The sequence below is a fragment of the Poecilia latipinna genome, unplaced genomic scaffold (assembly GCF_001443285.1).
Source record: "Poecilia latipinna isolate Pla-1442-1.1 unplaced genomic scaffold, P_latipinna-1.0 Scaffold951, whole genome shotgun sequence".
In the NCBI taxonomy this organism is placed as follows: Eukaryota; Metazoa; Chordata; class Actinopteri; order Cyprinodontiformes; family Poeciliidae; genus Poecilia; species Poecilia latipinna.
In genome coordinates, this window is record NW_015113567.1 from 192,167 (window position 1) to 207,595 (window position 15,429).

General features: G+C 39.7%; 1 protein-coding gene across 3 annotated transcripts in view; it reads left to right on the forward strand.

Annotated features, from left to right (window-relative positions):
* The window catches only part of aff2 (AF4/FMR2 family, member 2), a 199,996-nt gene that overhangs the window by 70,371 nt on the left and 114,196 nt on the right, over positions 1–15,429 (forward strand). For all 3 annotated transcript variants that reach the window (XR_001427063.1, XM_015049538.1, XM_015049539.1), the window contains exons 2-4: positions 1,530–1,650; positions 10,406–11,054; positions 12,650–13,083. Coding sequence is in view for 2 of the 3 variants with exons in the window: in XM_015049538.1 (XP_014905024.1) it covers positions 1,530–1,650; positions 10,406–11,054; positions 12,650–13,083 (1,204 nt within the window). In the remaining variant the exon portion in view is untranslated. The remainder of the gene's footprint in view (positions 1–1,529; positions 1,651–10,405; positions 11,055–12,649; positions 13,084–15,429) is intronic.

Genomic DNA, 15,429 nt, shown 5'->3' on the forward strand with positions numbered 1-15,429 from the left:
TAAGCCTGGGACCACCATCCCAACTGTGAAGTACAACTAGAACTTCGTAAAGTCAGTATTAAGCAATTATTTACTTAAACCAGTCTCCTACATCTTGGTGAAAAGTTACTTGCAGGTTTATTTTTGTCTTATTTCAAATGTACTACGATGTTTGCACAAGAAACTAGACCAAAAACACACAAAGTTTTACCAGGTTTCGTGTTTTTGCAGTGAAAGTTGTTACAAAGTGGCTTAAGGACAACCAAGCCAATGTTTTGGCATCACAAAGCCTTGTTATCAGTCTGATGGAGACGGCGTGTGTGAGTGAACCCTGACTCAGTTCCACTGGTTCTGTCAGGAGGAATGGGCCAGAACTCCAGCAAACCACTGTGAGAAGCTTCTGGAAGGAAACCCAAAACGTTTGACCTGAGTCTTTCAGTTCAAACACTGAGGAAATTTATTCCGATTTTGAAGGCATTAATAAATAAATCTCAAACATATTTTTCTCTCATCATTGTGGTATTTAGCAAATGGAAATAATTTTGGTAATTCTACCTGACCTTAAAAATTTTTGATTTAACTTCATACAGTTTTTTAGTGGTTGTAAACGTCTCCTTTTTTCGTTTTAAAAAGTAGAACGTATTATGGCACATTTTCACTACCAGGGTTCCCCCTGTGCATTATAAGCCTGGCGGGCCACCAGGCTTTACTACAAAAAGCATTGCTTGTTATTTTTTTAAGATTTTATAATTGGTGTTCAGGTGTTAATCTTCCAATCTTTTAATAACACATTATCAAGTGACATTTAAAAATTTTCTGTCAACTTTAAACATTTTTTAACTCAAAAACACGACGGGCCGCTGGATGAATGACTGCCATGGCGTCCCAACCACCGGGCTTAGCAAGTTTTCTGGGGGAAACCTTGACAACTATCAACTCCTCTAAAAGTTCTCATTTGCTTAATCCATTCTTGGAGGTAAAAATACCAGCTGAGATATGGGCCGTAGCTACGGGGATGTGAACGGTCTTCTGGTGGTTGGCAGATGGAAATAAAATACGTCTAGACTCCCTTAAAAGCATTTTCGATTAAATTCCTCCCGAAAAAACCTTTCAGAAAAAGCCCCTTTCACATTAATTAAAAAAATCCCCTCCAACACCTACTGACATGAAACTTTTTTCTGTCTGATTAAAGCCCAGCTGGCATTTAATCACAGGTCAAATGGCTCTGCAGGACTCGTGACTAGCTTTAACCGGCAGTGATGGAGGCGCCACTGCCAGGTGGACCGGCCACGTTTCACTCATTTTTTCACCACAATGAGCTGTTTATCGAAGATTATTATTCAAGTTTTTACTTTCAGGATACTTTGGACCTCCTGCCGGGCCTGACCTTTAGTCTCGTTATCGTCTCTCGTTGCCGTGTTTGAGTGGAATTTGAAGATTTTGTCAACCGGCGCCTCAAACATCAGCAACCCCGTTGTTTCTACGTTTACCCATAAATGCTGTGACAGAAAGGCTCATGCTAACAAGCTTCTGTTTTTATATCTTTGCAGCCATCTTGAGTCGGAGCGCAGCGCACTGAAGAGGAGAGAGTGGGAGAGGAGGAACCAGGAGGTTCAGCAAGATGAAGACTTGTTCTCAACCGGATTTAACCTCTTTGGAGAACCTTATAAAGTAAGAGCAAAAAATAAATAAATAAACGAAAAAACTATAAGCTGGCACAAGTTTAAGCACTCATTTAATCATCATGACCAAAAGCATCTATTTTGTGACAACATTGTGTGATACTTAAAATGCTAAAGAGTATATTACTGATTTATACGCATATTCTTACAACAGCAATTCAGCATATTTTTGACGAAATATTTCGTTAGAGAAACGATAGCATAAAAAAATTATGCATTTGGTGCTAGAGGGTTAAATATAATGATGCATTAGGGTTGTTATAAAAAGAAAGGAAAAAATTAGTAAATTTACACACAAACTCAAAGTTTTTTGGAAAAAAATGGGAGATTTCAGAGTTTCAAAAGTCAAAAATGTTAAACTTTTGAAATAGAAAATGTTTTGTTTGTTTTGTGTTTCTAACTGATATGTTCTTTTTAATAATTGCATATTTTTCTTCTTTTCCAAATGAAAATCTTACTATACAGCTCTGGAAAAAATTAGAAGACCACTTCAAATGACCAGTTTCTCTGATTTTACTTTTTATAGTTATATGTTTGAGTAAAATGAACATTGTTCTTTTATTCTATGAAGTACTGACAGCATGTCTCCAAAATTCAAAGCAAAAAATGTGTATTTATTAGCAGAAAATGAGAAATGGTCAAAATAACAAAAAAGATGCCGGGCTATAAAACCTGAAAAAATGCAAACAAGTTCATATTAATTTAGAAACAACTATACTAATGTTTTAACTCAGAGTTCAGAAATCAATATTTGGTTGAATAACCAGGAGGTTTTCAATAGGGTTCAGTGCAAAGGCTCTTCATTTTTTCCAGAGCTGTAGGTCATCTGAACTTATGTTAAGGGAACCAAACTCACTGCGATTGATAGGGGTGTTGACTGAAGGAGACCGAACCAAAATTAGCCTGAACAAAGTATTAGTTCAATGGTCGGCACACTTGCTTCACATATAAAGTAAAAGAAAGCAGGAAGAAACCTTAATCAGTTCTGACTTATCATTAAATCACAGACACACACAACTGTATTAGTTAGCATGTTGCCTTAGAGTTTAAACACAAAGTAAACACAAAAAATGTGTTTATGTTTTTATGTAGCTTGGCTTGTAGCTTGTAGCTAGCAACAGCTAGCATCACAACATCTTGGGTGTGGCGTTCAACCTGGATCTCTGACTCCAAATGAAACTCATCATTCAGGTTTGGGAAAAATTTGGGTTGTTTTGCTTCCACTGAGTCGAGCTAACGGTATCTGTACACGGACTTGCTAGTCTAAGCCACATGGCTAGCTACACATTACATTATAATGGTAAATTTTTTTAAATAACAGTCGCCTAAATGAAATTTCAAAAGTAAAACGTGTTCTGAACACAAATTTGAAGAATTTGAAGAATTTGAATTCTTCAAATTCTGTACATTTGAAGAATTAGTGTGTATCTGTTTAAATTTAAAGAATGAAAGGGAGCCTGAAGCTAAGACGGGGCTACAAGCTAACCGCCATAAGTCTTCCTCATCCATGTCTCCAGCCTTTCTTAGCTGTATGACAGAGAGAGCTGCTTTTCCCACATGTGGTGCTCTCTTATTGCTGTCAGAGAGACAGGTTTATGCTGCTGATTTATCTCTGCTGGAGAAGAGCTGAACATACCTGACTCTAGAATTGAATTTAGGGGAAAGAGACCAAGTTTACAACACCTTAATCAATTAGGATAGGCTAGTCTCCTCCAAGAACGCGACTCTGTGATTTAGGCTAATATAAAGCTGCTCTGCATGATGTAAATTATCATTCGAAAGAACTTATTATGGGTGACAAACAATAATGCGAGTCTTCTGTATTGTTTAAAGTAATTTGGTGGATGGGAAAGTAGATAACGTGACTGTTTTCTCATCCTCCTTTTCCCTGAGGCTAAAATCTGAAACAATTGTACACACAGTTGTATACTTATTATTTTCACATACCTTTTTTTCCCTCTTCCCTTTCTTTAACAAAATGTAAACCAGACATGCATGAAGTCCTCGGGCACTGTGGGGTCCCTCTGTGTAAAATTGATTTTGGCTTGTTAACTCTCATTAGCTTCCACCAGGCACTTCAACACTTGGTTAGACCAGAGCAGCTTTGAGTCTTGACAGCATTTGCGCTAACCTGCTGTGTCCAAACACAGAGGATAAGAGGGTTTCTTACCAAGATGCTCCTCGGGGTTCGGGGGTCAGTAGAAGCAAATGAGAGGTTGCTCTTCTGATAATGAATCCAATTCTAGGGGCCTCCACACTCCTAGTAATCGTTTCTAAGCCAATTAACAGTGAAGACGTAAGGTCAAGATCAGTGTGTACGAGGAGAGAGAGGAGGGTTGTGTGTGTGTGTGGCCTGGTCGGTGTGAGGTACCACTGCTGCATGCTAACGTCTGCAAATAAAATGAATTCCAGTCATTTGTGCACAGGTAGGCTACGTTTCCATTCAGTTGTTATGCTAATTTTGAGCTAACTTTAAAAATGTTGCCAAAAAAAATAAATAAATAAATACAAATGGTGGGGTTCCCATCTACTGGTTTGGAGCGAATCATTCAGGCGTAATTGTGTGATTTCAGATGTTGACGTCACGCACGGCTGTACTAAACAAGAAGTAGAAGTAGAAAACTGGCATGGATCGCACGATTCAGAGAAATGGAGGGAAATTTCTGGGTCAAGATGTAATTGTTCTGTCATGGCAGCCAGCGTTGGCGATGCTGCGTCCTGTTCGCTATGTTGGAAACGGGGTTATGATAGTTTTAGGTTTTTCATTGTAGTTTAGTTTTGTTGTGACTGTTTGTCTAATTCAGTTAGTTTTAAGTAGCTCCTAGTATGTGTTTTACAGTTTTTAAAAGTTAAATATTTAGTGTCAGTTTACTTTTTTATTAGTTATTGTTGTAGTTTTAGGTTTTTCTTGGTTAATTTTTGGGTGCAGACTCCAAATGAATGACGTAAACTGCTTGTGTGAGGGGGAGAATCAATTTCACATCAGTTCAAAAGGCTAATAAATAAATTTATGAACATGAAAATAAAGGATATTACATCTATAATTTCAGCTTTAGTTAGTTTTATAAATGCACCATTTAGCTCCATTTAACTCTGACCACCTCAAGCTATTGTAAAAACTTCTTTTTTTTAACAAAATTTGTGGAAGTTGTTTTTATGTTTCCACGTTTTCTGATCCGATACTTCAGATGGAAACACGGTCGGGTTTTGTACATCAATATTTTTAACTCTTATCCAGTGACAGTGAGGAAGAGGTAGCCGCCACCATTTTCCTACTTCTTCAAGTTCATTTATGGACTTTTTAATAGGTTTTCTGACTAAAAGATTTTATTTATTTTTATCTCAACCAAATCTGCTGCTAATGGTGGACCAATCCGTCTTTTTCTGGCATGAAGAAATAACTAATCCCACCATGTGGATGTGAATAACAGATACATCATAGTCCTTTTTAACAACATTACTGATGTCAAAAGATACTTACAATTCAGATTGGAAAAATACTGTAATTACCAGGGGGGGATTGGATTTATAACATGGTAACTTTTAGCTCTTAGTAACACTAAGCCTAAATACCAAAGCCCTGAATTTTGGTATTAGATCTAATTTGCGGGAAGCCTTATTATTCAGTGAAGAGGCAGTTCCCTGGTAATACGCTGCTGCATAGAGGTTTTTAAGGTTCCTCATTAATTACAGTCATTAGCTGTCATTGTTTACTCGTTTAATACGCCTGCTCTTTTTCAACCATTTGAAGAAATGTCCGCACATTTCTCCAGTTTATACCTCGCTGCTCGCTATTTTCTTCTACTGATTTATTTACCACACCACACAGAAATTTCATTTTTTATTTTTATTTTTTTTTATGCTCACTTTGTTTGATCAATTCGCTGGTTTTTTGCCAAAGCCTGTTCCAGAGCAATTTTCTTCCCCCCCGCTCTGCATTTAAGTCCGAGCTCCTCTTTCATATCAGCTCGTTTTAGCTGTCGGATATTGGATTTGTGGAGCCCGAATGACCTCTGCTTTCTGATTTTATTTTTTTGTTGTTTTGGTTTTTTTAATCATGTGTCCGTCACTTCTGTCTTTTTCTTCTCCTCTCTCTTCCAACGTTCATTCTCTCTGTCAGCTATTAGCTAATCCCTCTTCTAATCCTGTTAAGGAGCGTTATGCTGTTAGCAGCTATTTGGGATGATCTATTCACACACTCTTAAACACACACGCACACACACCGAAGTCATACATAGGTATTCATCCTCTCCCTCTCCTCTGTTTTCCATTTTACCTCTCTGTAAATGTGTTTTCTGTTCCTCTTCAGCCACCAGATCTTTTATTCATGAGCCTGAGATGGAGACGAGATGGGCTAATTTATTCACAGCTAACTTGGGCTCTCCACGGTGTGTAGTGTTTGTGCGAGTGTGTGCGCACAGCAGCGACTTCTGTTAGGGTTATTTGAATGCTTTTCCGTCGGTTCTGATGTGCATCGTCCGTAAATGCGTCTTGATCGTTTTCTTTCTTTCGTTTATTTGCGCGTTTGGAGGTTTTCTTGTTTTATTAGAGGCGAAACGATGCAAAGGAAAGACTTGATGGGACAGATTAATGATGTTTGTCGGCGTTCCGCCTTCTTGATTAGTTATTTTGAAATCTGTTTGGTGATATTTCACTCCTTCTATCTTGTTGTACCATTTTTAGAAGGATATTTATGGCCTTTATGTTTCAGGTAAAAAATAAAAATAATTATTGACCTGCTGATCTGAGTTTTTGCCATTTGCAATTTATCTGTCCAAGCTACACTATAAAAATATTAAATAGTAAATATTTTTTCCACTATTGATTACTTTATTAGGAGTACAGGTGATGTCACAATGAATGAAGCGCTGTTTTACTAGCTTTAGTGTTAGCACTGTTGGTAGGACTAGCAAAACTGAACTGTTGTTTATGAGTGCTGACCTAGAGAAGACAGAAAATAACTCTGAGATTCCCAAAAGACTTCCTACACTTCCAAATCCAGCGCCTTTAATGGCTGGCTGAGGTTGAAAAGCAAACAGATAAAATGGGTCGACTGTGTGTGAGCACGCTACTCTCTGTACAACATTCAGAAAATACAATTTCCTTTTAAACAACTTACAGTATTGTTTAGCTTCTGCGACGTCGCTTTCAAAAATCTCACAAATACTGACAGTTTCTGGTTGTCGTCTCACAGTAACAACTTCCAAACTGAGGAGTGTTGTGGTCAGTGCCAGTTCAAGTTTCTTCTTCAAATCAAGTGTCACAGGTTTATGCAGCAAAAATCTTCATTTGTGCCTCTGTCACTTTAAAGATATTACTGAATATTTCCAGAGGTCATCAAAGGTCAAAACAACCCCCTTCTCCACCCTCACACACACTTACAAAATCAAGCAAATTTGGCATCAATCAACTGTGCTTTAAAAAGTTTAGCTGCACAAACCAGATTTTGGGCTCGGTGCTAATCTCTGGTGACCTCTGGAAACTTTTTTCTTTTGTAAAATTTGAAAGATTATAACAGCACAAACAGTTTTGTTGCTGCACAAACATTTGACACCATTTCCATTCAACGTGAAGAGGGCAAGAAGGTCAACTTCCCTCAGGTCGTTTTTGAGTTTGGCCCTTTAGGTCACCAGTCAGAGCCAAGAAAAGTGAAAATTTGTTAGTTGTAGTTTTCCCCCATTAATTGCCTTTATTTTATTTTTTCTCAGTTAGCGAAGATGTTTTCTCAGTTTCAGATTTAGCTATTTTGTTAGTTGTAGTTTAATCTAATAACCTTGCTGGGTTCTTGATTTGTTTTCTTTCCACTGAGTGTATTTACAGTTTTTTTTAAGAAAGTGGCATGGTCAGTTCAAGACTAAATTGCTTTTACAAACTAATCTGCCAGTATTGGTGAAGATTGGTCACCATGGTGTAAACAAAATAAATCCAAATGCGCATGATTACACTCCCTCCCCCCCATCTCACGGTACCATCACGACAAAGTCCAATACGTCCATTACTTTGGCTGTTCACCAAACCATTACCATTATCAAACTATTACAGACGTCCTCATTATCCTCAGTTATGTGCTAATGTGCAAAACATCTCATTTTTACAAACAGAACAAATACAAAAAAAGGCCTGGCAAACACGCGGGCTAACGGCGCGGTGCGAGCGTCGTTACCATGGTTTTCTCTCTCTCTCTCGCTGTCGCTCCGTGCAGATCCGCTCGTTTTCCGCCGAGGCATGTTAAAACCAGAACACTTTGTGATTTCAGCTCCACCTGGCTCATAAAACTCATGTCAGAACAATTGCTTGGTGAAAACAGAAACTTGTGATCACCATGAAACGCAGCTTAAATGGCCCTCTATTACAGCCAATAGTGCCATGGTGTTATGATCATTCGTAATGTTGTGAAGTGTTTGCTGTAACACACACACACACACACACAGTTAGAATTCCCTCCTCAGCAATGAGCCCTCTCCATGGATCATTGCATGTTATTACTCTATTATTTGGTTATTGACTGAAGCCGTTTGCATTGGAACAACAAAACCGCACGCTCAAACGCTCACCTCGAGGAAGAACAACCATCGACATATCAGTCTTTAATTGTCCCTTCTTCTCTCGCCTCGGAGATCTAAACAGATGATTTAAATTCATCTTTAAATTTATTAATCTTCTTACGGCTTTCTCCTCTCTTTAATTCTCCAAATAAATACGATTTTACTTCTTACCAGCTTTGCTCTGACTCGACACGCCGCGTCCCTGTTAGCGCCGTGGTAATTGGGCCGTCAGCAGCCTCGGCCTTCTGACTGAGAAATTCTATTGACCAGATTGCTAATCAGATGTGCAATAAAATTACTGGACGGCATTTCGCATTGATCTTGCTCACTGGTCCCATTGTTCCACGTTTGTCTGTAATTCACGATGAAATGTCAGCCGTGCGTCGGTTTGCTGTAGGTCTTGCATAATTCAGATCCGGCTGATGAATGGTGTCGGCTTTACGGCTCGTTGTTCAGGCTGAAAACTTGTCACGTATTTATTGCTTCCTCTGGTAAAGATGTGTTAAAAGTAAGGTTGCTTCAACCTTACTTTTTAATTTCCAGAAAACTTGTTCAAATACATTAAGGGAGCAGTGTTATGTAAAATCAATCAGGCATGTATGAGAAATCCTTTAAGCTCTATGGCAACCATTCAGCTGTCCAAACGCCTGTGTGGACCTAGCTCCGCCTCTGAGGATGTAGCTCCTCCTTGGAATTTCAGTTTCCAAGTTTCCACCTCACAGAGCAGTTCTGCCCATCACTCCCCACTCAGACTAGCCAGCAGCAATCAGCAAACACTTGATATTAGCAAATCAACGAAAGAAAGAAAACGATCAAGACGCATAGCACTTCAGAGCTATGGTTAAAACTTTGTTAAAGGGTTAATAGAGGAGCCATGTTGTAATAACTTCCTGAAGGCAGAGTTTCAGAAAGAGCACGAGCTTCTTAAAGAGACAGAGGCCCAATTTCAAGGTATTGTATTTGATAAATAAAGCATTTTTATAACAACTAAAGGTGACAGTTACTTGGTTGTGCTATAAAATGGCACAATGTGATCACAAGGTTGTGTGGTATGTAATGTGTGTCTGGAAAATACATGCTACTGCACGTTTAAAGTATAGTCATATTAGTAAAAACATTGTCATACCCTGCCACATGTGGGCACCCATCTTCTTTATATGGTATTCCTGAAATGCCAAATATAGGACATGCTAAAAAATACCAAATAAAATCAGTATGCTTTCATGGGCCCAACACTGAAAAAAAAAAAGTCAAACATATCAACCTATCATTTTTTATGGTTGTATACATCAACTATTAAAGTTTATTGGTGCTATTTTGTGTCATAATTCCTATAATGATAAAAAAAAATGTTCCCTCAATAACAGTAAACGTTACAATAACTGATCCTAGTTTCATTTGGCTGAAGCTCACAGATCCCAGTAAAGTGAACCAAACTCCACATTGTGATGGTGAGGTGGAGAAGCTGTTTTCTTTCCTTATCATGGAGACTTGGTGATTACTTGCAACAGTTCTCTACCAATAAACTTTAGAAATGGATCTTGGTTTCCTCAAAAGTGGCTCGTGGTTAACAGAAGCAGTCTTCTGCGTGACATCTTATTTATGCCGTGTGGTATGGTAATCGCCAAGTCTTGGCATAGTAATTAGACGTTCCAACTTAAAAAAAAAATGCAAACCATACAATACAGTTTTTGCACACAGTTACCAGTTGTGGGACTTTATTTTCCTCTTTTTTTGGCCCAAGAAGAACTGCTGCCACTAGTGCTGATTTTTTTTCTTTCTTTAGGGAATCTGTCACTGACACTAAATGAGCTGTTAGGCTATTCTTGGGCACCTCTCAGCATTTCTGATTGCAGGTAGGCTGCTATAGGATGACATATAAGTAAAGGCAGGACTGTCCTCCAAACAGTGACTGGCTGAGAATGTGGGGTCAGGGTAATAATGACTCCTACCCCATTAATTTCACAGCTTCAGCCCGGGATGGGGCCTCTTAAAGGTGGCATTATTTAATTAATCATCTCCTCCGGAAGGCCGGTCAGTGATCACCCTATCTATCTCTCACTATTCCTTTCCAGATGAGTAAAGAGGGCTGTTCATCAAGTCTGGTAAAAAGGAGAAATGGAAGACTTAATTAATGTCCTTTTTCTTCTCCCTCCCTCTGTCCTTTTTCCTTCTTCCTTTTTTTTCCTTCCCTGTCAGACTAATAAGGGCGATGCGTTGGCCAACCGAGTCCAGAACACCCTGGGCTCCTACGAAGAAATGAAAGACCTGCTAACCAGCCACTCCAACCAGAGCCACTTGGTGGGAATCCCCAAAGGCAGCGCCGGGAGCAACAACCAGCAGCAAGCGGCGGGCTCCTCCACCACCGACAGATCAGCCACAGAGTCTCAGCTGTTCAACGAGGCCTTGAGAGGAGCAGCAGCCGGTGGAGGAGGAGGAGCAGAGGGAAGCGGGGAAAAGAGGACGGGAAGCGGCGCGCTGTCGTCGGCCTCCATGCAGCCGCCTGCCGTCGTCACGTCGTTATCGAACGCGGCGGCGGCCCCACACCAGAACGCGAAGAAGTCGAGGAGCTCCATGGAATGGTCGAAGGGAGGCCAAGCGACGGGCCTGGTTGTAGGGTCAGGGGCGCCGGGGCAGAACGGACAGGGGCAGGTCCCTGCGGCCGCCGCGGCCAGCCGGGGCAAAATGGCTCTTTTAGAGGAACAGCAGCTGCAAAGGCACGAGGAGCTGTTCAGCTCTCTCAAAGATGAACTGGGTCTGAAAGAGGAATCAAGCCCTTCTTCCTCGTCTTCATCCTCTTCCTCGTCCTCTTCCAGAAGGCATTCGTCCAAAAGCCATTCCCTACCAGGTAAATGTGATGCAACGTGCCTCAAAAGGAATTGCTACTCTGATTCTGTTGCATTCAAGAGTCTTTCTGTTTTATGTTTTATATGTACATTTAATATCAGATGGTTTTATACTGCAGAAATTAATGGACTGTTGGCTTTTATCAGTGTTGTAAAGATATAAACATTGAAAGATACTGTATATGTGTACCTTACTGCAAAAAATCTTTCCATACTAAACATCATAATAATTCAGGTCTGCTATATTGTTGCCATTGGCATGTGAGTCCTTTAGCGTGTCGACATACCTCGGTACGTTCATGAACACGAGGCTCTTGGGTCTTGCGGACAAGCAGACCGGAACAGTTTCAAAGCCTGTGGCCATTAACAAAATTAAAGTTGGATCGGAGCTTCCTGTGGATTCTAAGGGTGGATCACACCAGCTCTGTCTGGTCCGCTTCATAGTTCATTTACCTAGAAAGTTTGGTTCGTTTAGGGAGATGTGAATGTGCAAGCGGACCAAAAAAGTCGACTCTCTCTAAAAACATAAGTCTCTGTTCGGTTAAAATGCACAAAGCAAACCAGAGACCGCTCCAAACGCAGGAGGCAGACTAAACCAGAGGGCATACTGGGTAAATACAACCTAAACAAACATGTGAGTCTAAAGCTAATTGTTCATGGTCTTTTACCAATCACTAAAGAGAAATCCTACAACTGTTAAAATTTGTGAAGGAGAAAGTTGCGCTTGGTGTCTTCTTCTTCTTGGTGCAGCGCCACCACAGGCCAGGAGGGGAACAGGTTTTTCAAAACTGGTTTGGTTTTAGCATCAGCTGAAAAAGTAACCAATGTTGTAGTCTGACCGACTATCAGGTGTGAAAACTCCCCTAAACTAAAGGTCTGCTTCATGTTTTGAATTTTATGATACACTTAATCAAATGTAGTTCAAAATCTGAAATACCTGGAAAACACAGAAAGGCCATTTTTAACATAGAATTCAACAAATGGAAATCGCAACATACGAAGTATTGAAACCTGAACAGAAATGTTCTACAGCGATTACGTATTCTTAAAAGCAAACGTTACATTTATAAAACCTTTTTGTATTTGTTTAAAAAAATGTAGTGTTTAGTTTCTCTAAAAATATTGCTACAATCTTGTCCAGTCTTCTTCTTGTGAAACCAACGTTATCTTTTGAACTCGATGAAATCATTTCAACCCAAATCAAGAGGTTTTGTTGTTTTATTAATTAACTCTTAGGGTTGCTTTTCTCAAATCAAGGAAAGCTTTTACAGATGTGTCTGATTATAGGTGTAAAATACAAAACATTTTATATCAAAATTCATAATTTGTTGGTTTTTTATCCTTGCCTGAGTCACGAAGGCTGATTAAATGATTGTAGTAAAATTTTGAAGGGTTCCAATGATTCAGACCTTCTTGGTAAAAATGATTAAAATTAGCATTTATTACGTAACCAGATAATAAAGTTGATTTTGAAACCTCAAAACATCTTAATTCTTTTCAATTTGATTGGCTGTACTGATCTTACTGATCTCTGACAATGAGCTGTTGGTAGGGTTTATTGTTCTCAGGTGGTTTCTTTTTCTTCTTTCTCTTACAGATGGAGGCAACTTTCGGTCCTCCACTGTAGACGGTTGCCACTTTAAGTCTTCCTCCAGCGTGGAAAATGGTGGATCTTTCAAAACCTCCCCGTTCGAAAACGAAACAAGTTCTCACCTTTCTTTGTCCTCCTCCCCGCTGGCTTCCACCTCGGTTCTGACAACTCCCACGCCCGGTCTGACCACCCCCACGTCTGGACTGACCACGCCCACTTTCCCACCCGGCTGCCTGTCGGGGAAGCCGATCGCTGTTCAGCAGAAGCCCACTGCGTACGTTCGCCCAATGGACGGCCAGGACCAGGCGCCGAGTGACTCCCCGCAGCTTAAGCCCCCTCCGGTGGCAACAGAGGGGTTTAGCAGCAGCCAATCTTTTGGAGGAACGTCTGGAAACGTGAAGAACAAACTGCCAAAACTGAACCTCAGCCACACAGGAGAGGTAAGAATTCAGAGTTGGTTACAGTTGGTGCATTGACTTTAAAAGAGTCTATAGACTGAGTCAAATCATCTTTTTTTTTTTTTTTTTTTTTTACTGAAAAAGCAAATGAAAAACTTTTACTTTGAAGAACAAAGTAAAATCAGCGGGCTCTCTGGTCTGCTAGTTTTAATATTTAGGATTTATTTTTTAGTATACTATAAATAATCTGTCAGTAAAATAGTAGGACAGAACAAAACTGAAGCCCCTGACTGAATTGACATGTTGCCAATCACCCAGAAGCTTCAACAGAGCACGTTACAGGGCATTCACTAAGCAACCTGTGGTTCCTGGATGGGCTTTAATGAATTTACAGGACAGCTTTGAGACTGATGATTGATCGTTGATTAGCTTTCTAATTTTGTCTGTCTACTTTTCTGTTAGCTTCATTTAGAACTATCTAATCTAATTGTTCTTTAGATTAAAATGAGTTTCAATTGATTGACCAATAACGTTAGCTTAGACCGTCTTTTAGTGTTGTAGTTTGGCTTAAGGATGGCCAATATATACAGAAACAAAGGTGGCGGGGCCATACTAAAACAGGAAAAACAAACGATTCTAACAGAGTCTGGAGTGGGATATAAAATGATTTTTATGTGGTTCTGTTTTGAAATATAAACACTTGACAAGCTGCTGAAGTTTCACCTTAATAGCAGTCACTCTGCATTATGGTGCAGCGTCAACTTCTCAATTAAAAATGACTGATTTGCTAAGAAGGCGAGGATGTGTTGACAGAAAAGCGAAGGGCATAACATAATCAAAAAAAAATCATGATGCCAATTTGTGTTGCCCTTTATGTTAAGGAAAGCCGGTTGATCCTCTTGATTCAAGAGAAAACTCTGACTTTTAAGAAAATGGCTGCTCATTGACCGATAAGATCAATCAACTTTAGATTAATTCAAAAATCGATAACTTCCATGCCTAGAACCCTATACTGGGTCTTTGGAATCTTTTGCTCTTGGCAACCTGTTGCACAAGGATAAGGTTTTCCCATTTCTTTAGTTGCACATGCAACATTGGAAAAAAAAACAACAGGTCATTTCCAAAGAGATCCTTTCAGACTTGACAAATCTCATTGTACATCCTTAAAATATTTGACAGGCCAAGTGAAACAAATTTATGCGAGACCTGAAAGGTTTTCTACAGATAGATGGTAGGGAAGCAAGCCAGTGTTTCTGGGACAGACTACTATAAATTAGGTGACTTAAGAGCCAATTCAAAAATGTGTTTAGTCTTTTCATGCCTGAAGCCATAAGTGAGACGCATTGGGCAGGTGCAAGTGAACAAGCAGCAGAAGAAAAATAATCTGGAGATACTTGATCAACTCTACTTTAGAAGAGTATATTTTTAAAACTAATTAGGCAAGTGTTATTTTCAGTACTGAAATTACAAACAGCTATCGTAGAAGATCAACATTAAAATCAGTCATCTGGCGGCCATTTTCTTAAAAGTCAGAGTTTTCTCTTGAATTAAGAGGGTCAACCAGGTTTCCTTAACAAAAAGGGCGACACAAAGTGGCATCATGATTTTTTTTTATTTTGTTACAATTTTTCTGCATTATGCCCTTCGCTTTTCTGTCAACACATCCTCGCCTTCGTAGCAAATCAGTCATTTTTAATTGAGAAGTTGACGCTGCACCGTAATGCCTAGTGAGTGCTGTTAAGGTGAAACTATTCCTGCTAAAACAGACCTCAGAGCAAGCTAAACTCCCCATATACCAGAATACTTCAGGCAGAGGTCTGATGACAGGTACAGTCTGTGCTCTGAAATGAGGACGAAATTTAAAGCCCCTTCACTCTGGATTTACACTACTACTGCTCTGCAGTCCAACTCCATAACCGTTCAAATGTGGCTCGAATGCTCCAAGTCTAGAAACATTACTTCCAGTGGGAAGGCAATAATTCTCTCAGTACTCACCAAATATGCCTCCCCCTCAGCTACTTTCCTGACCATCCTTCAGTAATGCTATCCCCAGCTGCTCTCAAGGCTCTCTTTACAACATGCAATATATATACATTATATGTGTATTTGCAGACTTTGAGACTTCTCTTTAAGGGCAATGACGAAAACCTTTTGCATACAACCTGTAGCTTCAAAAATAATTTGCTATCTTTGGCCAACCAGACTGTGCAATATGGAGTTGTGAGCATCGCTTCACAACTCAAAGCCCTATGAAGCCGTGTTTACTATTGAGGCTGTGTGTGTGGATTGTTTGCTTCAGCAGCTTGTCTAAGAGAGGTGGTTTTACACTTGAACACGCTGAAAAGCGGTGCCATGTAAAATAGATCGATAGATAGATAGATAGATAGA